The following is a 23,064-nucleotide window of genomic DNA, read 5'->3' as shown; positions in this document are numbered from 1 at the left end:
CTAAAAATCTCTAAAATAAAGATTAAAAAAAAAAAAAAAAAACCATGCATAGAGATAAGTTAATATTCCAGAACCTGGACGGACACGAGCCTACCCAGGGAAGGACCCGGATACGACCACCCATGTGTGTCTTAAGTATCGCACGAGCTGACGAGTGCAACGGGAAGGACAGTATTTTATAGTTAGCGGTTGGCACAGCCTATACACTGAACAATTACAAATACAATAAAAGTTGTCTATATACTCGATTTCTTTAATTTATTTTTTTGCGTTCTATGATTTATTTTATTTAAAAAATATAATGCCCATTTCCGTTTTTAGAAATGGGTTTGGTTATCTTAACCCTTATTTCTGTTTTCGAATGAATCGGATACGTCATACAATTTTGTATGTCGTATCCGATTCGTACGAGAAAATAAAATATCAATTGGTAAGTATTTTACTCATAACATTATTATTTATGGTAGATGGAAATCGGGTAAATGACAATTGGGTTTTTGTTACATTCTGGCGAATTTCTTTCGGCTGAATGGAATTCGGGGAAATGTCATAGAATCCTGCATATAGCACAGTCAAACAGACATAACCCAACAAGCAATCGTCTATTGAAGAAACGACTTGTTGGCCATTTTATTCAACTGCATGCTTAATAGTACTTGTACTATTTTTAATAATAACTTCTGTTCAGACTTTGTTCACACAAATCTGGAGAATTTATTCAACCACAAACATTGAACTACTGGTGTTGTATAAGGTACGTCGAAAAGCTTTTATTCGACTTATATGAGTTGTAACAGAGTTTATGCGATAAAATTTTTGATTACTCAGCGTTTATTAGACATCACTGCTTCCTTAAAACAGTGATACTCTGTATACGCTTGATACTCATGTGAAGTAACGTTTAATTAGACATTATTATACATTTATTAAACGATTATTCAACTGTGGGAAAATTAACCCGAAAATAAGAGGGACGGGGACAGGGGGAAGTGTGTGTTTCTTAAGTGTATTGTTTTTCAATATTTCTGACGTGGCTCGCACCACACAGATATTAGAAAATTTATTAAATACTTATACATGTCGTTGTATGGGATTCGAACCATGTACCTTCCGATCACCAGCCGCTTGTCTTGTCATCTGAGCTATCCTAGAATGCATAATATGGGCAACTCAATAATCAATAAAAGCTTGCATGAAAGTAAATACCTATCAGCACTCCCGATCGCAACTCTAGCTCCTTCAAGGCCCTGTGGGAATGATAAATTCATTCATCGTTGTTTTAAATGAGACCAATGTTGCCTCTTCACATCTCCAAGTCGAAAGAAAGGATGCTCGGTTATATTTTAAACTAGATTAATGCATTCATTATCGTGAGTCATGTGATCGATGACCACTATTTAAATTAATTATGTTCTACACAAATAAAAAAAGGGTTGAGCTTGGGATTGAACTCACGACCTCCTAATTGGAAAGCGGAAACGATAACCACTACTCTACTGATTTCGCCTTGTTGTAAGACTGAATCAGTGTTGTCGAATAATGACTCTAGTACGTCGTTTATGAAGCATTTACAAAAAATCATGTGATTGCTACATGGACGCATAGTGGTATAAGAGCTATTATGCTGACTATATTCACCTTTATTTAGCAATATTCTAAACTAATGCAATGAAATCTAATAATGCAGCTAGAGAACATTTATTAGACGTCTAATAAAGCATGTTATTAAATTAATTGAAAACAGTCGAATTAAAGTGTCAATGTATGTACAAATTACACTTATTCAGTTTGTTATTAGATCGAACAAAGACATTTAACACTTTCACAGCTTTTAATAAGTAAATTAATCAGATCAGAGCAAACAGTTGAATAAATGTGCATCTATCGATCTCAATGAGCTTTTTCAGCACATAATTCGACAACTCTTTTTATTCAGCATTGTACACTGTTATACAGCATTAATTCAGTATATATGCTTATTTGAGACTCTGAATTGTTTGTTGGGTGGTATAAGAGCTATTTTGCTGAGAGTATTCACCTTTATACAGCAATATAGTAAAGCAATGTAATGGCATCTAATAATGGAGCTAGTAAACATTTATAAGACGTTTAATAAAGCATTTTATTCAATCAATTGAAAACAGTCGAATTAAAGCGACAATGTATGTGCAAATTACACTTATTCAGTTTGTTATTAGATCAAACTTCTGGTTCTGAATAAGGAAGACAGTCAACGTTTATAAAGCTTTTAATAAGGAAATTTATCATATCAGACCAAACGGCGGAATAAAGGCGCATCTATCGATCTCAATGACCTCTTTTCAGCACATAATTCGACATCCTGTTTTATTCAGCATTGTACACTGTTATACAGCATTTATTCAATGTGTATGCTTATTTGTGACTTTGATTTGTTTGTTGTTTGTTTGTTAACTCATTGAATATTCGTCGCAATACCGCCATCTATTGAGTACACTGTGATGGGAAGTACGCTCCATAAATGCATGATTAAACCGCACTGCCCTCTGTTAATAATTAAGGAAATTCAGTATATGCGTAATTTCTTATAGATGTTACCATTAAGAACAGTAGTGACATCTGAAAGAATATTAACGCAGAAGCATGTTAATTCGAAATATCAATAGCTTTTTGGTCATGAAAACAAAACTTTATTTTTCTCGGATCGCGCGAATGTTACTTTCGACATAATTTTCTCTTGTAGTTTCGGTTGAAAATCAAAATCGTCTCAGTTCGCACTCCATAGGTAGCAACATGTTGCTAGTTGTTACGACCTCTCACTATACAAAGCTATTAGCACAGACCTGTAATGAACTAGATTACGGCTAAAAATCTCATTAATAAAGCATTAAATAGGTCGAAACCAATCCTCTGGCACAATCAAAAGTTCTTGAAGCCGCTGTCGGTGATTTTGATTGTGTTGTTGTTTACATGAGTTAAAGAAGAGATACTTTGACGTTACGACCAAGTACTTGTGACGGTGATTGAAATATTACCATATAGGCGAAATGGCTCTAATGTTGCCCTATGGATCTAAGGTTGGGCTTATCGCTAAAAATTTGCTATTTATCAATTTTATATAGATGAACGCATCATTGGGACCGTACTAATGGATATTTTTGGTCACTATTGAAACTTTAGTCAATTGCTGAATTTATGTATGGGCCCAACATTACATCCATTTCTCCCTAGCATCTAGGGGAAACACAAATCCTATGACAGAAGAAAAACGATAATTCACGTGCAGTAACTGACTGGTGGACTAAACACAAGAAATGGGATGGTGGCTGGTTCCCGACTCTCGAGCTTTTGTCATCGTATCTGAATCGCCCTTCGTGAGCTCACTCACTTTTTCCGGAAACATTTTCCACATACACTACATTGGATATCAATGGATCTCGCCACACCCACAACTCGCACTCCCAGTTCAGCTCTTCGTTCGCTTCGCTTAATTGTTTGCCTACATTCCCGAATAGGTATAAACTTTTCTACTTTTCCGTGTCATTAAGTTATCACGAAAAAATATAATCATCAGTAACAAACCCAAAGTAACGTATGTAAAAAAAAGAAGTATGGATGTGAATTAGGCAACAAAACCGACTGCGTACAATTTGCATTTTTATTCAGATACCCTTTTGTCAATTTTGAATATACATACATAAACCTCTTTAGCGTGTACATTTTTGTTCTAAAATCCCAACAAAAAACTGTTAAACCACATCATTTATGCAAGGAAATTTTTGATAGTATTCTTAGATTTCCTTTAATTTATCACAATCATTGGTTGAAACAGATTCGCCAACCGTTGTTTTATCGCCCTAGTGGAAAAAATAGTTTTAAAATCAGTAGATCTATATGATACTTTGAGGTAGTTTTTAAACTTACCTTATTTTGATGACGTGCTTTCAAAGCCCACGATAGGCTCATCAATCTGTAGCGTTCCTTTATACGTCCTCGCAATTTTTGTGGGACAACCAACATCGTGGTTGTGGTATTACCAATGAACAAAATAAGGAATAGCACACTAAGAACCGGAATCTAAACAGGAATAAAAAAAAAAAAATAAGTATCATTGAAAATCAAACGTACAGATTTGCACTTCATCACACCTGCCAAGTTGCATCGGGATGCTCTGCAAGTTTATACAATGTCCACGCATTATATGCTTGAAAGATATAACCCATAAAGAGGAATGGAATCAGAAAGCTTAGTCCACGCCACATCCATGAATGAAAGCCTTCAATTGTAATGTCCATATCGTGTCGTTCGCCAAGCGCTTTTAGTCTGTAGAGTACTCCTTTTTGATATCCAAATTGCATGTATTGTACCAAGCTTATGTAAACGTTGAAGTACATAAACTGAGTCCTGAAAAGTTGCCATGGTTCGCCTTGTGGCCAAACCAATAAAACACCTGCACACACAGTTGAAATAAAATGATGGGCTCTCCACCATCCTTTGATACGCGATCCGTTCACCTATAATAAAATAATAAAAGAGTAACCTTCTTACTAATCAGTTTCCGCTCATGTAAGGCAATGTTTAGGTTAAAAATTGACAGGAAAAGTACAACCAAGTATTTATTTTAAGTTTTTGTATCATTCATACGCTATTCGAGAACAATAGAGAAAAAAAACCTTGAAATGCAAAAAATAGCATCAATGTACCCGCACAGAACTTGGAGCTTGGAGCTTATTGACGCACATTGTCGATCCGTCTTGGTCGCTTCAGACAAAGCAGGCCCTTCCGACGAAGTTATTGTTCTTGGCGATTTTAACCTACCGGCATGGACTCCAACCCTTCTTTTTCCTTTGCTTAACGTCGGTCTCTGTTCCGCAATCTAGTGCCAATCACCGACGGACATCGATTGCCATCCATTGACGGCAATCGAATGTGCAGGAAGGCAGCTTCCACACCTGCGTAGGATATCGCACCCATTCAACACACATGGGCCGGGACCAACGGCTTTACTTCCCTTCCGAAGGAAGACGTGACCAGAGATTTTTATGCCTCAGAAAAATCCCACCGACCTCGGCTGGGATTGAACCCAGACCCATCGGGTTGTTATAAAGCAGTCACGCTTACCACTACACCACCGGCGCCGGCTAGACTCCAACCCATAGTGGTTTATTTTGTCCTGATCACGAGCGTTCATCTTTCCACGTAGGAACCATCCAGCTCCTGGACAGTTATAGTACCGCATTTCTGTCACAAATCAATGGCCTGTTGAATGCAAACAACCGCACCTTGGATCTATGCTTTGTGAGCTTTGTGAGTTATCGTGATACAGCTCCTTTTCTCTCTTCACGGCACCCGAACCTTTAGTCACGGAAGTGCATCATCACCCTGCTTTAGTTATCGTGATCGAAAATAATAAAGTTCTCGTGATACAGCTCCTTTTCTCTCTTCACGGCACCCGAACCTTTAGTCACGGAAGTGCATCATCACCCTGCTTTAGTTATCGTGATCGAAAATAATATTGTCGATGATTTCATCAGCACTTCAAACGCTGTGTCATATGACTTCCGTAGAACTGACCATCGCAGTATTGTCCATGTGCTGTCTAACCTAGATTTGGAGCACATTCTAGATCCTGTAGACGTCAACATTGTTGCACAAACCTTTTCTCACGTCTTGGCATATGTCATTGACAGGCACGTTTCCAAAAAGATCATCCATATCAACTCTCGCGTCCCGTGGATGACGAAAGATCTTCGCTCGTTGAAAATAACTAAGAAGGCTGCTCTCAGAAGATTTACTAAATTCCGCACACTGCCGCTGAAATGCTACTATGTCAAACTCAACCACGAGTATAAGCGGTTTAGTCGTCTAGACGGCGATCATAACCGAAATCCTTCTGGAACTTCGTAAATGAGCAACGCAGGGAAGTATGCTTACCCTCTTCCATGATTTTTAATGGTGAAACTGCTGGAAATCAACAAGACATTTGCAACCTGTTCTCAGCCAAATTTGCTAGTGTATTTGAAGACGAGCAACTCTCCGCTAATCTAATTATTTCCGCGGCCAGTAATGTTCATTTGGTCAACCAAACGCTCATGGGTAGTGTAGTCTAAGCCGGCTGGTGGTCAACCCAGCTAAGTATACAATCATTACTTTCTCACGCAAGCAACAACCGATTATTTTCAACTACAAACTACTAGGGACGACTATCGAACGGGTGCATTACGTGAAAGACTTGGTCGTTTTTCTAGACTCAAAGCTGACATACTCACACCATATATCGTATGTCGTCGACACAGCGTCCAGAACTCTTGGCTTTGTCTTCAAGATTAATAAGAACTTCACAGACATTTACTGCTTGAAATCGCTCTATTGCTCTCTCGTACGATCTACGTTGGAATACTGCTCTGCAGTCTGAAGTCCGAACTACTATAATGGGGCCGAGCAATTTGAATCTATGCAACAACGTTTTATTCTCTTCGCGCTCCGAGAGCTGCCTTGGAGATACCCACTTCGTCTTCCAAGCTACGAGAATCGCTGCCAATTGATCAATGTCTTACGTATCCGAAGAGATGTTTTAAGAGCCTTAACCGTCGCCGATACTGTGAGGAAGAATCGACTGCGAAGCAATTCTGCAACAAGTGAACATTAATGTTCAACCTCGATCCCTACGCAACAGTCTTATGCTGAGACTTCCACTTCTTCGAACTTATTATAACTTAGGAGCGCTATTTACGGCTTGCAGCGAGTGTTCAACCGAGTAGCGTCGATGTATAATTTCCACTTGACACATACTACGCCGAAGATTCTCTACCTTTTTTGCTGACCGAAGGCGCTTGACGCCCAACAGCGCTAAGTGTAAAATTTAAGACTTAGTTTTTTGCCATTTAAATGATCTTTATTTCTTGTGATTGTGTGGTTTACATGTATGAATTTGTTAAGTGAAACAGATGCGTCTTTTCAACTTTGGTACATTTGAGATTTTAATTATTATTTACAGTTCCTAGTCCTATCAGGCCTATTTTAAAGTATGACTACCTTGGTGAGATTGGTTTGATTATTTAAGACTTAGTAACTTGACAATGCTTTCTTAGTTATTTTCGTTTGAAACTGTAGTATATGTAGTCTGTATAATCTGTATTTTTTTTTACAACACACCATTCGGACTATTTCTAGTCTGTTGATGTAAACATAAAAAATAAACAAACAAACAGAACACTTACAACCGTAACTATTCAAATCGACGTATCTGTTTTTCTTCTTCTTTCCTCTATTAAACGTCGGTGTCTGTTCCGCAATCTAGTGCCAATCACTGACGGACATCGATTGCCATCCATTGACGGCAATCGAATGTGTAGGAAGGTAGCTTCCACACCTGCGTAGGATATCGCACCCATTCAATACACATGGGCCAGGACCAACGGCTTTACTTCCCTTCCAAAGGAAGACGTGACCAGTGATTTTTATGCCTCAGAAAAATCCCACCGACCTCGGCTGGGATTGAACCCAGACCCATTGGGGTGAGGGTATCTGCTTTTGTAAACAATCACTTTAATCGACGATTTGTCTAGTCTTAACTGCTAATTCACCCACGCAAACAAACACCACCATCAGTAGGAGAATCTTTCCCCTACTAGCTGGTTTTGTTAGTTTCTTTGAGTGAGCTAGCAGTTGCCACAAATCGTCGGTTGAAGTGATTGTTTAAAAAATCAGATACGTTGATTTGAATAGCTACCCGAGCAAAGTCCAGCATCAAAATGACAGCAAATTGAAATAAAGTTTTGATATCAACATCAAACTGAAATCCTAATTTGATTTCAGTTTATGCAATTGATGAATTTGATACCAAATTTTGTTTTCATTTTACTGTACATTTGCTCTTCAAAAATATGTTGTTGCGGGTTTATTTTCATTGCCTTAGCATAACATCAAATTTAATACTTGTTTTGATATCAACAGGAAAAATTGATATCAAATTAAGTTTTCAGTTTTCTCTCACTGATAGCAGAAATAGCTTTCAATGTGATGTCACAGGAAGATTTGTTTGCTCTCAACAGGCTTGCTGAAACTCCTCGAACTCACTGGAGGTTTTAAAACACTCTTTTCCTGTGAGTTTAGCCAGCCCTTACCTCGAGTGAGTGGCGGCAGGAATATGGAAGAAGTAAACAAAAACTCCTTGAGAGAGAGGGATAGTGAACTTCAGCGAGAGGATGAGTTGAAGTGAGATGCGCTTTTCGAGACTCCGGATGACTTTTTTGTTCGCAAGCTCTGAAGCTCAGTGGAATGATTTGGGAGTAGGCATTCTACTCCTCAGAAAAATGCTACGCTCGGCTCATTTCAAACTCGCGAGCGAGGCTCCATCAAGCCTGGCTCTCAATTTTGATATTTTAACCGTTAAAAAAAAGCGAAATCACAACATCAAATTTAGATTTCTGTTCTGGGGTACCAGTCTCCGCTCATGCCCGGTCACCTTTGTAAAAAAGGGCTACTTTTCGGATCAATTGCGATAGGTATATAAATGTGTACACATACTTACACGTTAAAAACACTTAATTTTTAATTTTTATTATTACGTTTGCTGAGAAAAACGTCAATGCATGATCGACGAGAATGCCAGACTTCACGCGTTGTTATTGTTTTGATTAACACTCTGAACACGATGCCTCCGGTAAAATGTGTATGTTCCTTGATTGTTTCCCGTCGATATTGTTTTCCGTACTGAGAAATATGACACAATAGTTTGAACCCCGCTAATCTGCACGCCATGCAAACTAAAAATTGCTCAAACGTCATCTAGCACAAAATGAACACGCCAGGGCGGCAGCTACCACACCTGGACCCTACACTACCCATTAACTCATGGTACCAACGACCCTTCCGAATAAGGCGTTATCAGAGATTGTATGATTCAGAAAATCTCGATGGCGCGACTGGGTTTGAACCCTGGCCCTTTGTAGTGAGAGGTAGTCAAGCTGACCGGGGCTGCTATACTTTGGGTTTGTGAGAGATTATAAAGCTGTGGCTATCAATAAAGAAAGTCGATGAAGAGAATCAATCAAGGTCACTTACACCCCTTTCCTTCTAACCCCCTCATATAAGTACCATACGAAAAATCTTCAGTAATTTGAGCTGATCTTGCAACCAGGAAGATAAATTATATGGAGCACTTATCGATGGTATAAACCCTCTCTTTGGTCAACTGCGACTAAAGCAATCTAAAATTTTGCTCATATCCCAAAAGAAAGCATTTTTTCAACCACTATGGCTAGCTGTCTCAAAGTTACCAGGCAAGACTTAAACATTTTTTTTCTACTTAGCAACAATAAGCACTATTTACACGCAAAAGTAATCGTTTGGTTTTATTTGACGTTTTTTTCTAGCTTTTTTGGAAAAAAAAAATGATTTTTTTTATGTAAATGTTAATATACATTAACAGAATATTTTGGGATGTAATCATAAGTTGTCTTACTAAAAGCGCAATGAACAATATTCCAACAAATTATAGACAAAATGGTAGTTTTACACCTATTCAACATTATCACTAAATCTTCGAACTGTTTGCATTAAATTACATTTAATTAACATAATTTCTGTAATGAATCCAACCAATTGTCAGATGCTTATGGGATTTTACCATAGGAGTGAAGAGTTGCCGCCAACGTCAATAATTACTGAGCATGCAACCAAAGATATCTAATTAACAAGATATCCCACTAATCAATTCCTCATACAAGGCATATAGTTACCACCCTTATGTGATCGCAGTGCTATCTGGAGCTCCCCGCCAACTTTACCAACAGGGCTCAATAACTGGCAGGTGTCAGCATGACATATGTCAACGCGGACGTTGATGATCAGCCGATGAAAGAGGACGATATCATCATACAGGTAACACATTACAGCGTATATCACGTGATATACACTGCCTTGCAATGAGCACTCATACATCTAGTTTTCACTGGAAATCCTATGTATGAGTGTTCATTGCAAGACAGCCTATATTACGTGATATAGGCTGTAATGTGAACGGGGTATAAGCAACAATCAATTCGAAACAAACGATTTTAAATTGGCTCACTACTTGACTAGCCTATTCGTCCCAAGCAAACGATTAACGTATCCCATTCTCGTCGAAATTCTAGTACTACGCAATGTTTGTTTTGATTCGCTATGAAAGTTTGACAGATAAAATGAGGGGTTATTTGATTTTCCTATGTTTTGAGAGGTGAATCGATTTGCTTGGGACCGAAAAAAGTACCAGAGCTGAGCCAAAAAGTTGAGCACGTTTCTTCGGGACCTTCTGGTCTTAGAGTTACCTCTATGGTATAAGAAAATCGTAAGTAATCATCATTATATCAACCGGTGGAAACTAACGATTTTAAATTGGCTCACTACTTGACTAGCCTATTGGTCTAGTACTAAACTATGTTTGTTTTGATTCGCTATGGAAGTTTGACAGATAAACTGAGGGGTTCATGGATTTTCCTGTTTCGAGGGGTGCATTGATTAGCTTGCGACCGAAGATAGTACCAGAGCTGAGCCAAAAAGTTGAGCACTTTTATTCGGGACCTTCTGGTCCTAAGACCTCCATGATTATATCATAGAGGTAACTCTAAGACTAGAAGGTCCCGAAATAACGTGCTCAACTTTTTGGCTCAGCTCTGGTACTCTCTTCGGTCCCAAGCTAATCGATTCACCCCTCGAAACATAGGAAAAACCAATAACCCCTCATTTTATCTGTCAAACTTTCATAGCGAATCAAAACAAACATTGCGTAGTACTAGAATTTCGACTAAAATGGGGTACGTTAATCGTTTGCTTGGGACCAATAGGCTAGTCAAACAGTGAGCCAATTTAAAATCGTTAGTTTCGTATTGATTGTTGATTATATTGCGATTGCAAGATTCTTACTTGTTTCTGATTGCTTCGATTTTCAATCATTACCACTTTAAGCCTGGTACGCAGCTGAAAAGAAAACGGAAAAGTAATTTTTGAGGATTTTTCCCAAAAGAAAATTTGACAGCTATAGTCTGCTAAATTTTGAGATTATAGGGAGATGTCGTCAAATTGTAAAATCAACACTTATTAGTGTTTATGTTGTTTAAATGCATCCAAAACATCAGTTTTGCAATAAACGCCAACATTACCTAACGGAATAATTGATCAGACCATTATTCCGCAAGGAAAGTGAAATTGCATTCAGAATGCGCCACCTTCATGTCGATCACGATACTAATGTAATCGATCTTTCCTTTACCGATTTTTTTTTAATTTCTTTTGCATTCCGTGTCCTATCCCGTAGCACGTAAAAACGTCATTACTTTTCAGCTGCGTACCAGGCTTTATACGCAACAGAAACACATGAGAAGACAATCACACATCCAAGCTATTATGATGTGCTTGTCATATGTTTTGCTTTCGAGCGTAAGAGTTTCCAATATACCACCGGTATCAGTAAGATGCAAATCTCTAATAGTAGGGTAGAGCGCTACTTCGTCGTAATCGAAATGGGCGATCAGAAAAGATCAATAATATCAATGATTTCACCGTGCAGAAATCAATAACAGGTTTGTTCCGATGCGTTAGTTCATTAGCTATAACATAAACCCTGTTAGAGTGCATTGTATGAATACTTACGCTCATTGTTCTCAAAACAAAAGAAGCGCTCCTAGAGAATCCCCTTTTTCTACGTTTATCCGTAGGACGAAGAAAATCTAATGGCGTTTCAATGCGTTAGGACGGAATTGAAACTCGTAGAACGAATTTAGAATCAAGAAGCAGTAGGGTTAACTACCCCATTTCCGGCCTATTAAGCATAACCCGCACTTAGTCTTTCTTAATCTAGTTCAGTTTAGCACCAAACGGAATGTTATTATAACGGATGGCTTCCAAATTTATTTACCTTTCTGTACGTACCGTAAGATTTGAAAACGAGAAACCAATCGTTGAGATATTGTCAAAAGTTCAACACTGCTTCTTGACGCCAAACGCCAAGCGCTTCACACCACGCGTTCTCATTGACTTCGTTCTGTAGCTTATTAACTAAAGTATCGTACCAAACGCATAATTGACTTGTTAACTCTGAAATCATGGATTTATTTGAAGTTTTCTGCTCGATAGGCCCAAAATGGGCGATTAGGCCGAGATAGTTCTCTACCCTATTAGATTTTAAACAATATCTCAACAATGTGTGACTCTTTATTACATAAATCCAACAGCACGTATGGAAAAGGGGCCTCCCTTAGCTCAGTCGGTTAAGGCGCAGCTACAAAGCAAGACCATGCTGGAGGTGACTGGGTTCGATTCCCGGTCCGTTCTAGGAATTTTTCGGGTTTTAAAATTTCTCGACTCCCTGGGCATAGAGTATAATTGTACTTGCCACACAATTATACTAATGCAAAAATGGTAGCAGGCATCGAAAGCTCTCAATTAATAACTGTGGAAGTGCATGTAGAACACTAAGTTGAGAGCACGCAATAAGCTAATATGCCATAAGCAATAAGCTTGAAATGCGAAGAAGAAAGAAGAAGAACGTATCGAAAAGTGAATAAATTTGACAGAAATATTCCATTTTTTGTTTAAATTCGTTAAGAAAAGAGAGGTAAAGCGCGGGTTGTGCTTAGTAGGACGGAAATTAGATCAAAAACCCTAATTGATGATTTACGGAGCTGTTGTTCAACATAATCTTAATAAGCATAGAAGTTAACAGAGGAAACTCTTCCCTCTCTCTAAAGAATTATTCCAACAACCCAGCCACTGGAAATGCAACGTATCGAAATCATTGCTAAAAGTAATAAAATATGCAGTCTTCTTTGGCCAACGCAGCACGTATTCCATTCAAAAATTACGTTGGAATAAACATTACTTTCCTTTAGTTGAAGATGCTAATTTCAAATAACAGACTAAAGTTGTAATTTTTATACGATAGACGAGGAGATGAAAGTATAGAATTGATAGTTCCGTTTAGAGTACGGCAGTGTGAACATTGCATATAGAAGTAGAAAGCGAGCTAGACAACTTTTAGAAAGGTACAAATCAGTTTTATCATCTCTCTTTACCAAACTCCCCATTTGGAGAGGGATGGCTATTTTGCATGAAGATGTATGTGCCTTCAGGTATCGTTTCAAAAATAGAAGAAGATAGAGACTCAACATTAGTCATTTGCATAGTATTGATGGTGAACGTTATAGATTAGTCCGTAGTGCTGTGATAATTAATTGACAATTAAGTGTGTGTTCCAACTCCGCCGAAAGTCAACTGATACGAACACCACCAACAAGCAGCGAAGAATGAGACCATCAATAGGCTACAACATCCACCAATCAGCGACGACCACATCAACGCTCGCCGCTTTAAAAGAGGCATGCATCACCGTGCATAACAAGAGATCTTTTCCGACCAAGCAGCAGCGAACATCAGCAGCAGTAGAAGCAGAATTTGTAGAGAGCGTAGCCGTCCCGATCAAGTTTATTGCTGCACACATCCCTGTTTTGGAGCAGCGTAGAACCCACCAGCTATTTTCAGAGCCCTTACAAGTTGATTTCCGATTGACGCTTGCTTCCGCCACCACCCTGCCGATACAGTCCACTATCAAAAGGGAAAGTTCCCTCCCATTCCGAACATAAATTGTCATTCGAACCAGGCAAGAGCCAAGAAACTTTCGCCATGAAAGTTTTGCGCATATATGTTCCTGCCAATAGGAAAGAAGCGGATTTCTCACCGAAAGAAACGGACGTGCGACGCTAGCAAAGTGCAAAACAAACAAAACTACTTCCGCTGCTGCCGATGACAGTCGTGTGCGAAGTATACAAAAAAGTGAATCGCATGCGTGTCATAGTTTACTACGCGTTCCAACCGATGTAGTTTATTGCTACACACATCCCTGGTTTGGAGCAGCGTCGAACCGACAAGCTCTTTTCAGAGCCCTTACGAGTTGATTTCCGATTGACGCTTGCTTCCTCCACCAGCCTGCCGATACAGTCCACTATCAAAAGGTTCCCTCCCAGTCTGAACAGTGTGAAATTGTGCTGTGTGCCGCAGAAGAATTGTTTCTTCGCATACCCCGTAGTGATTTTCGATCTGGAAGCACCCGAAAAAAAAATTACAGTGAAATTTTCAATGGAAACAATGCTCTAACATTAATATTTATTGTCGACAGAAAAAATGATTGTTATAATGTTGTACCCTTCCGAAAACGGCAAAACTGCTACCTAGCTGTACAATGAATATACATAATAAAATATTGTTTCAATGATTTTTATCGTATTTTTTATTTATTTTATTGTTAACATGATTCGATCATGAACCATGATGAACAACTCTATTACAATAAAAATTGTTGTTACATTAAATATTGGTGTGTTTTCATTGTGGGTTACTTCACGAACAATAAAAATAAATCTGATTGAAGCATGCAAGGGTTAGCAACACTGCTAATGTAATCAAGATAGGCGCTGGTATGGCTCTGGCTTTGACAGTTCGTTTGGCTCAAAACCAGCCAGTCCGCGTCCGCTCATCTCTTATCCTAGACCCTCTCTAAAGCTGGGTTAAGATGGTTCAATTCAGCGTTCAACTCACTTGAACTGCGAAATGAACGTCCAGAAATCTGACCGATATCGGACTTGCTCTATTCGTTGCCAAGTCAATTGAAAGCCTATGGCCAGATCGATTTGAGTTGAATTCAACTCACCTGCCTCATCTCAATCCCGTTTAATGCAAACCTTTTCCGTGCAGTCAATAATCATACAATACTAATATTAAAAATCCACCACTTGAAGATGTCAGGAACGAACTCTCAGGTGGAAGCATATTTCATGGGCGATTCTCTCCAGTCGAATGCATTAACTTATCAACGACGCTCAACCACCAAGAGACGTGACCTAGGGAGATCGAGTGCAGGGGAATTGGCCTGCATTTCTCACAAGTTCCGGATCGAATCTCAATCCATAACCAGTAAAAAAGGACTCATCCGTAACAGCCATACCATCAACCGGTCCGCACTCGAGTTTATTTCAGTTACCATGGGGACGTAATTTGTGATTAGCCCCGGTCCCTTTCAAATTGTATCATTATTTATGTACGGCCTTAAATTTGAAATGACGTTTCACATTCATCTAGTGATGGCCGATTTTCATTCGAATAATCGATTAACGAACCAAAAAGTAAAATATTTGCAATCGGTTATATCATGCTGATATAAGCATTAACTTCTTCAGAGGATCATCACCGATCGTTTCAAACAAGTTTTGCACTCTCATTGGTGGAAAAATGACAGGACAGCAGACAAAAAATAATCGATTGGATGTTAATCGAATAATTTAAAATATGGGACATCTCTGATTTTGGTGTGATTGTTTTGATAAAAAAGAGCGCCAAATTTCATCTCTACCGAGGGGGCAGTAAAACCAACAAATTACTTGGCATACGGGGGGTATTAATTGGATGAAAGGGACCGTGGAAGAGGACACTAAAACAAAAAGTTTTTCTTCCGACTGTTTCATCTTAGTATTCTTCTTTGATACCACCCTTTTCCCTTCCCGGGGCGATGTTTTATTTTTTAGATTTCTTTTTAAAGTCGATAAAGTAGATCTGTCAAGCCAACACATACACTCTTAAGTACACTGTTATTTTTTTTAATAAATAAATTCGCCAACCAAAAGTAAAATAACAATAATTTATAATGTTATTGAAAAAAAAATATATAGGGAAATTTCGAAAATGTCATTGTTAAGATACTTAACAACCCCCCTTTTTTATCGTAAATTTTACATTTATCATGAAATTTACAGTTTAGTACAACATAAATCAAGGTAAATTTATTGTAGACGTAACAATATCATAACAATATAACTCATTGTTAAGACAATAATTTTCGTCTTATTGTTGCATTGTTTTTTAATGTATTTTTGTTGTTATTTTTTCGGGTAGAAGAACAGCTGCCACTACAGCTGATTCTCGTTTAATTTGCTTTTTACATTCGCCGTGGCGAATTATTGATATCCTGTAGCAAGCTGGCGCAGCGAATCCAAACACATAAAGTAACCAACGATACAGACAAAACGGTTGCTACGACTTCAATGACAAACTCGCTCTCAAACATAGCTCGATCGGAGTGGTAGAAAGATAATGATATATTATTAATATTATTATTATTATCTCTATTTATTATCTCTATGGATAATGATATATTGCTTGCCTGCTTTGTTACAATATACATGGATGAGGACATAGGTTGATCTTAATCGAGAAAAGACATAACAACAAAATTCCCATTAACACACGTGTATCATCTTCAGCTTTACTTCGTGAAGGCCCGAGTGAGCTGTGTCGCACGGGCTGCTTGTCATGAAAAAAAGGAAGAAGATTATATCATTATGGCTTTCCACTTCTGACAAAGCGTTATCATTCGGTGCGTTGATCGCTTGTCATTTTGTCATTTGGAGATATTTTTGATTCCTTGAACCTGGGGCATTGTACATTTGTTTATTTAGTTTATTTGTCACTCTGTAGTAGTAGTTGCAAATAGCGTCTTCGTTTATGTGTATTGGTTAAGCAGAGATGGGAGTGTGCGGTAATTGCGATGTGACGGTTGTGGTGAGTGATTTACCGGTTCTATGTGTGGATAAGTGTGCCCGTGTATTTCATTACAAATGTACTACACTTACGAGAACTCAGGCAAAGTTTATCACGGACAATGCAAATGTTCTGTTCAAGTGTGATAATTGTTTATCAGATCAGAGTTGTGACGAGCAGAATGATCTGATCTTGCGCGTCAAAACGATAGAGGAAGAGATGAAGAATGTATTTCAACACTCGGACTCAATCACTGGCATGCGGGAGCACATTGCTGCTCAGATGGACATCGCGTTAAAGAGCGGGATGGCAGACATTAGCCGAAATGTAAATGGCATTGAAAAATTAATTTGTGAGGAATTGAACAATATGAAAAACTCATTTTTTCAAATTACTGCGAAAAACTAGCTGTAGCGTATGACCAGCGCAGTGTATCTAGGACGATTCAGTCGGGATCGGACCAAAATATCGGACGCTTAAAACGTTAATTAGTAATTAGTAATAGTGATAGGGGCTGTTCATAAACTACGTAGACAGTTAAGGGGGGGGGGGTTACCCCTTAACGTGGGTAGATCACCTTTTCGTGATACGTTACGGAATGTAAGATCTACCACCGATTCCTAGTCCTGACTACTTCAAACTAGGGGGACAGGATTTTTCAGTAATGCAAGGAACACATCTTAGTCCTTGTTACTTTTTTATGCCTTGTTGATAGTGACAAGACTAGGCTTTGTCCACCAAGGATGATCTTGAAACAAGGAAAAAATGAGTTAGTTAGTCTTCATCTATGTGATTCCTAATCTTCTATTCGTTGTTCCCTAGGTTTGAAGTGGTTAAGACTAGGGTTCTGATGTATGGTCATTATCGGTGTCATTCCTTAATATTGTTGCTAAGAAATCCAATTTTGACTGACAAAGGGGTGCGCCTTTGGAGGGTGTTTCAACATTCCGAAGAGAATAAATAGCGGAACCTTTCAATTAGAGTCGGATCCTTGCGATACATGCAAGAATGACAACTGTAAAAAAATCGAATACTTCAGCATTTCTCAATAGTAATGGAGTAATACGACATGCACTAAACTAAGGACACGGGATATACTACAATAAAGGGTGATACGGTCAAAATTTGGTCAATATCAACTTGAAGTATTTCTTTCAATTTTGCATTAAAAAAAACCTGAACACCCCTCATTTTGAAGGTGTGTGTGTGCAGAATGTTGCTCCTATTTTGATTTTGGAATTCACTCTTCAGTTGTCAAAATGCCGTCCAAGCAAGAAGAGCAGCGTATCAAAATTTTGCTCGCGCATCGCGAAAATCCGAGCTACTCTCACGCAAAGTTGGCAAAATCGCTAAAAGTTGCCAAATCAACCGTTACAAATGTAATTAAAGTGTTTGGGGAACGTTTGTCGACAGCCAGGAAGTCTGGATCCGGGGGAAATCGAAAACCGGAAGCCGCTGAGACGACAAAGAGAGTTGCCGGTAGTTTCAAGCGAAACCTTAACCTCTCTCTCCGAGATGCCGCAAATAAGCTGGGTGTATCGTCTACAACCGTGCATCGAGCCAAAAAACGAGCCGGACTATCGACTTACAAGAAGGTAGTGACTCCAAATCGCGATGATAAACAAAATACGACGGCCAAAGCGCGATCCCGGAGGCTGTACACGACGATGCTGACGAAGTTTGACTGCGTGGTAATGGACGACGAAACCTACGTCAAAGCCGACTACAAGCAGCTTCCGGGACAGGAGTTTTATACGGCAAAAGGAAGGGGAAAGGTAGCAGATGTTTTCAAGCACATGAAACTGTCAAAGTTCGCAAAGAAATATCTGGTTTGGCAAGCCATCTGTACCTGTGGCTTGAAAAGCAGCTTTTTCATAGCTTCCGGGACTGTCAACCAAGAAATTTACGTGAAAGAGTGTTTGAATAAACGTCTGCTGCCTTTCCTGAAGAAACACGGTTGTTCCGTACTGTTTTGGCCGGATTTGGCATCTTGCCATTACGGTAAAAAGGCCATGGAGTGGTACGCCGCCAACAACGTGCAGGTGGTTCCCAAGGACAAGAACCCTCCCAACACGCCAGAGCTCCGCCCAATTGAGAAATACTGGGCTATTGTCAAGCGGAACCTAAAGAAGACCAAAAAAACTGCTAAGGGCGAGCAGCAGTTCAAGGCAAACTGGCTTTCTGCGGCGAAGAAGGTGGACAAGGTGGCTGTACAAAATCTGATGACAGGGGTCAAGCGTAAGGCCCGGCAATTCGGATTTGGAAAAGCGGAAGCCTAACTGAATATTTTTCCTGAATTTTATACTAATTGAACTTGAAAAAGAAATTTAATTTGATTTTTTATATAAACGATTTCACCGATTTACACGCGTTTTCCCTTGACCAAATTTTGACCGTATCACCCTTTAGATCAAATTACTGGTCGCAGTGGTGTTAGGTCCCGAACAGAGAAATAAAAAGGGGGTGGGGTTACAATTATCCACTAGACTGGCCCACATTTATATGGGAGATTTTTTATGATTTTTTTCAACCGGCTACCCCTAGATTTGTGCCATTAGGTGGGACAACTACTCTCTGAAAATTTCAGCTCATTCTGATGTAACACGAGCTGGCGCTTTTGACTTTAAGCTTGTATGAGGATTTTTTTCGAAATGTATTGTGAAATAACATCCCTTCACTCTTTCGTGCATAGAACTGTGTTTGTGCAAACGTCCACAACCTGTGTTCCTACCCTACCAGCTGTGTGTTGTATTGTATCCCTATACACTATCAATAAATAGAGTAGTATCTCGAATACCTCCACCATGGCAGGACGGTCAAGCAAACTGTGTCTTTTATTCATACATCCGTTGTGTTTATTCAACGTATAGGAAAAGTTCTGCCCGTGCGCGATCAAACTGCTTAAGCAAACTCTTTTAAGCACAGAATTTCAACGCATGTAGCTTAGTCTATAAGGAACAACTTTGCTGAAAACATCATCATGATTCAAGTTAGTATTATGGAGATATTCATTCTTGAATTTATATGTGCATTTTGTTCGTATATTGTAACAAAATACAGGCAGCTTATGCAACGTATCAACTAGATTACCACTAAAAAAATAAAAGTTCATATTTTCCACATGCCACACCTGGACCCTACCTATCAACCCATCAACTCATGAACCGGGCACCAACGGCTTTACTTCCGTTCAGAGATGTAATCACGCTTACCACTACACCACCGGCACCCCTGACTTAGACCATGTTAACATTAACGATATTTTTTTTAATTGAGGTGCTTGTAGTATGCCATCCCATCTCTATGCAAGCAGCATTCACAATCAAAACAAAAATAAACTTACCCGGGCTGCAAAGCCAATGCCCGGCCAATAGATTTAGTATGCAATTTTGCATTTATTATGCAATTTTAAACCAGCCATACGACGAATTACTCTTACGATAACTGCAGCGCTCTCTCGCCCGCTTTCCATCCTTCCTGTTTGGACCGAAGGTCGTTCGCGCAGCAGGAATGTTTTTGAATGTCAACGCCGGGTCCGCAACCAAAATAGGGTTGAAAACTACTTCGGCCTAATCGCCCATTTTGGGCCTATCGAGCAGAAAACATCAAATAAATCCATGATTTCAGAGTTAACAAGTCAATTATGCATTTGGTACGATACTTTAGTTAATAAGCTACGGAAAGAAGTCAATGAGAACGCGTGATATGAAGGTTTGCACACATTATTTCCAAAAACAAAAGAAGCGCTCCGTCCGAATCAATTTTTATGTTCATCCGTGCTATATTCCCTCTATGGTGTTAAAGTGTAGATTCTATTCTTGATACCGTAGGCACGACTGGTTCAGTTGATAGTCAAACTACTTATCATTTTATTCACGGACTGTGCAAATCTAGAGCATCTGCTCCACTCAATCTTCTTTCGCTTCGCCTATGCTCTGAGTGCCCGACTAGCGGGTTCCTCCATTTTACCGAACGTGGAGGCTTTTTGCCTTGCCACTACAATCCGATAGGCCGAAGTGAATTTATTGGCGTTTCAATGCGTTAGGCCGAGTTAAGAATCCGTAGGCCGAGTTTAGAATCCGTAGGCCGAGTTTGGCGTCAAGAAGCAGTGTTAAGGCCGGCGCACAATACATACGTTTTCGGGTTTTTTGACAGATAATGCATGGGCTAACTGTAAAAAAAAACCTGAAAACGTATCTATTGTGCGCCGGCCTTTAGACTTTTGACAATATCTCAACGATTGGTTTCTCTTTATCAAATCTTACGGTACGTACGGAAAGGTAAATAAATTTGGAAGCCATCAGTAATAATAACATTCCGTTTGGTGGTTAACTGCGCTAGATTGAGAAAGACTAAGTGTGGGTTGTGCTTAATAGGTCGGAAATGGGGTAGTTAACCCTATATCCATTATTTCTGCTTCCGCCTCACTCTATTAATTAATCACTCTTCCGAACACACTTCTTCTTCTTCTTCATTCCTTTATTTAACGTCGGTCTCTGTTCCGCAATCTAGTGCCAATCACCGACGGACATCGATTGCCATCCATTGACGGCAATCGAATGTGCAGGAAGGCAGCTTCCACACCTGCGTAGGATATCACACCCATTCAACACACATGGGCCGGGACCAACGGCTTTACTTCCTTTCCGAAGGAAGACGTGACCAGAGATTTTTATGCCTTAGAAAAATCCCACCGACCTCGGCTGGGATTGAACCCAGACCCATTGGGGTGTTAGAAAGCAGTCACGCTTACCACTACACCACCGGCGCCGGCATTTCGAACACACACAATGTATTGAAAACCAAACTGTATAAAAAGGAAGTATTATTCAATAAAGAGGCGATCATTATTCTGAAGCTCGAACCTGCTGGGAGTCCCCAGTTAGCTTATCGACCCTTCAGACGGTTAACAACAATCTTTCTCTGCGACCCTGCTGGATCCCTCCAGCCAGGCTTCGCTTCGAGTTGAGAAAGCAAAGTACGCGCGCGTATGTAGGCATCAAATGTTAAAATGCCAAATGTTGGAGGAAATATTTGAAGCAAGCTATTTCGAATCTTGTTGAGAGAAGTGTGGATTTCCATTTGCAGCCGGCAATTAGCTGACGTTTTGAAAACGTGTACCAATCAATTAGTTGAACAAAAGTTTGTTTCTTTGAAAAACTCGAACAACTGGTACAATTTTGAACTTTTGCGTCTTAAGGGGGAAATACAAGTAACACGTCAAAAACTCGACGATTTTCGGAATTTTTTGTGAGCAAATGAAACAACGCAAACGTTTGGGGTTTTTTGCATTAAATTGCTTAAATCTCCCTATACATTTGAGATTTTTTTCATTGGTATGTGACTTCTGTGGCTCCTTGGGGTCACATCGGAACGAGGTCGCCTCCGGTGGGGCGTTCTAAAGACCTGAAAAATGGACAAAACTTACTTTTATCAATTGGACCTTATTCAGAAAAGATTTTTGTTTTTTGTGAACCTCTAAAACCCAAAAAAAAAAACAATTTAAAAATTTTGAAAAAAAAATCGGAAAAAAGTTGATTTTCCACTGTTTTTTTTTTCACTTTAGGCAGGCCTGAAAATTATTTATTGTTAATTTTTTTCATGATATCAGTGGTTCACATAGAGTAAAAATTTATTTCCTTTAAGATGTGCCAGGTTTCAAGTCATTTGGATGAGAACTTTTTGAGTTATCTTTCCCGCCAATTTGGAAAACACCGTTTCGAGAAAAACGTGTTTAAAGTTTTAAGTTGTGTAAAAACATGATTTCTGGAACTTACGGTTAATCGGCGATACCGGGGCCATAGATCACTCCTTCCTCGTGTTCGTAGCATTTAAAAAAAAAAAATAAAGTTAAATATAAAAAAAAGATAAAAAAAAATTTTTACTTGCATTTCCCCCTTAAACGGAAAAGGGACAAATGGTACAAACATTTGTGAAAATCAAATAGTGACAATCATTGGAATACGTACACATACGCGCGTAATAAATATTCACAATCGATAAAAAAAAAACTCGTTCTGAATATATCCAAAGGAAGATTGATCAGCATCAAAACTACATCAAAGAGTTATGGAACATTTTGAAATCGTTATTAAAACCTAGTAACCAAACACAAACCGCGGTCCATAACTTTTAATGGCACATTAGAACCGTCAGAACACGCCAAATAGGTCAGTCACCAAACTTGACTATCTTCGATCTGGATGATACTTGGCACATGTTTTCAGTATGATAGACCAAGTATTTTCCGCAGGAGAGGAGACCCTTTTGACTCAAGGGTAATTTTCGAAAATGGCCTATGTGTTTTTGCATACATACTTTAAAAAAAATGTAGTTCGAAAACAGTTGGTTATAGAAACAAATTTAATAAGAAGGAGTTGTAGGAAACTAATAAAGCTTTATAAAAAAATATACACGGAATTTTTTTTTTCGTTTTTTTATAAAAAAAATATTAAAAATAAACCTCAAAATTCAAATAACAAAAAAAAAGGTATTTTTGATTATTTTTTTATATTT

General features: G+C 38.9%; 1 protein-coding gene across 1 annotated transcript; it reads right to left on the bottom strand.

The window, feature by feature from the left end:
• Positions 1-3,642: 3,642 nt before the first annotated feature.
• On the bottom strand, positions 3,643-22,350 carry LOC135714125 (transmembrane protein 120 homolog). The gene is given in 4 exon segments (XM_065237403.1): positions 3,643-3,836; positions 3,904-4,056; positions 4,128-4,522; positions 22,326-22,350. Coding segments are annotated over 4 exon segments (639 nt in total). The 3' UTR covers positions 3,643-3,770.
• Between the last annotated feature and the right edge of the window lie 714 nt (positions 22,351-23,064).

The sequence above is a fragment of the Ochlerotatus camptorhynchus genome, unplaced genomic scaffold (assembly GCF_037179485.1).
Source record: "Ochlerotatus camptorhynchus isolate MF236.1 unplaced genomic scaffold, CSIRO-AGI_Acam_v1.1 ptg000619l, whole genome shotgun sequence".
In the NCBI taxonomy this organism is placed as follows: Eukaryota; Metazoa; Arthropoda; class Insecta; order Diptera; family Culicidae; genus Ochlerotatus; species Ochlerotatus camptorhynchus.
The sequence above is the reverse complement of the archived record's forward strand: the minus strand, read 5'-3'. Positions and strand labels throughout refer to the sequence as shown.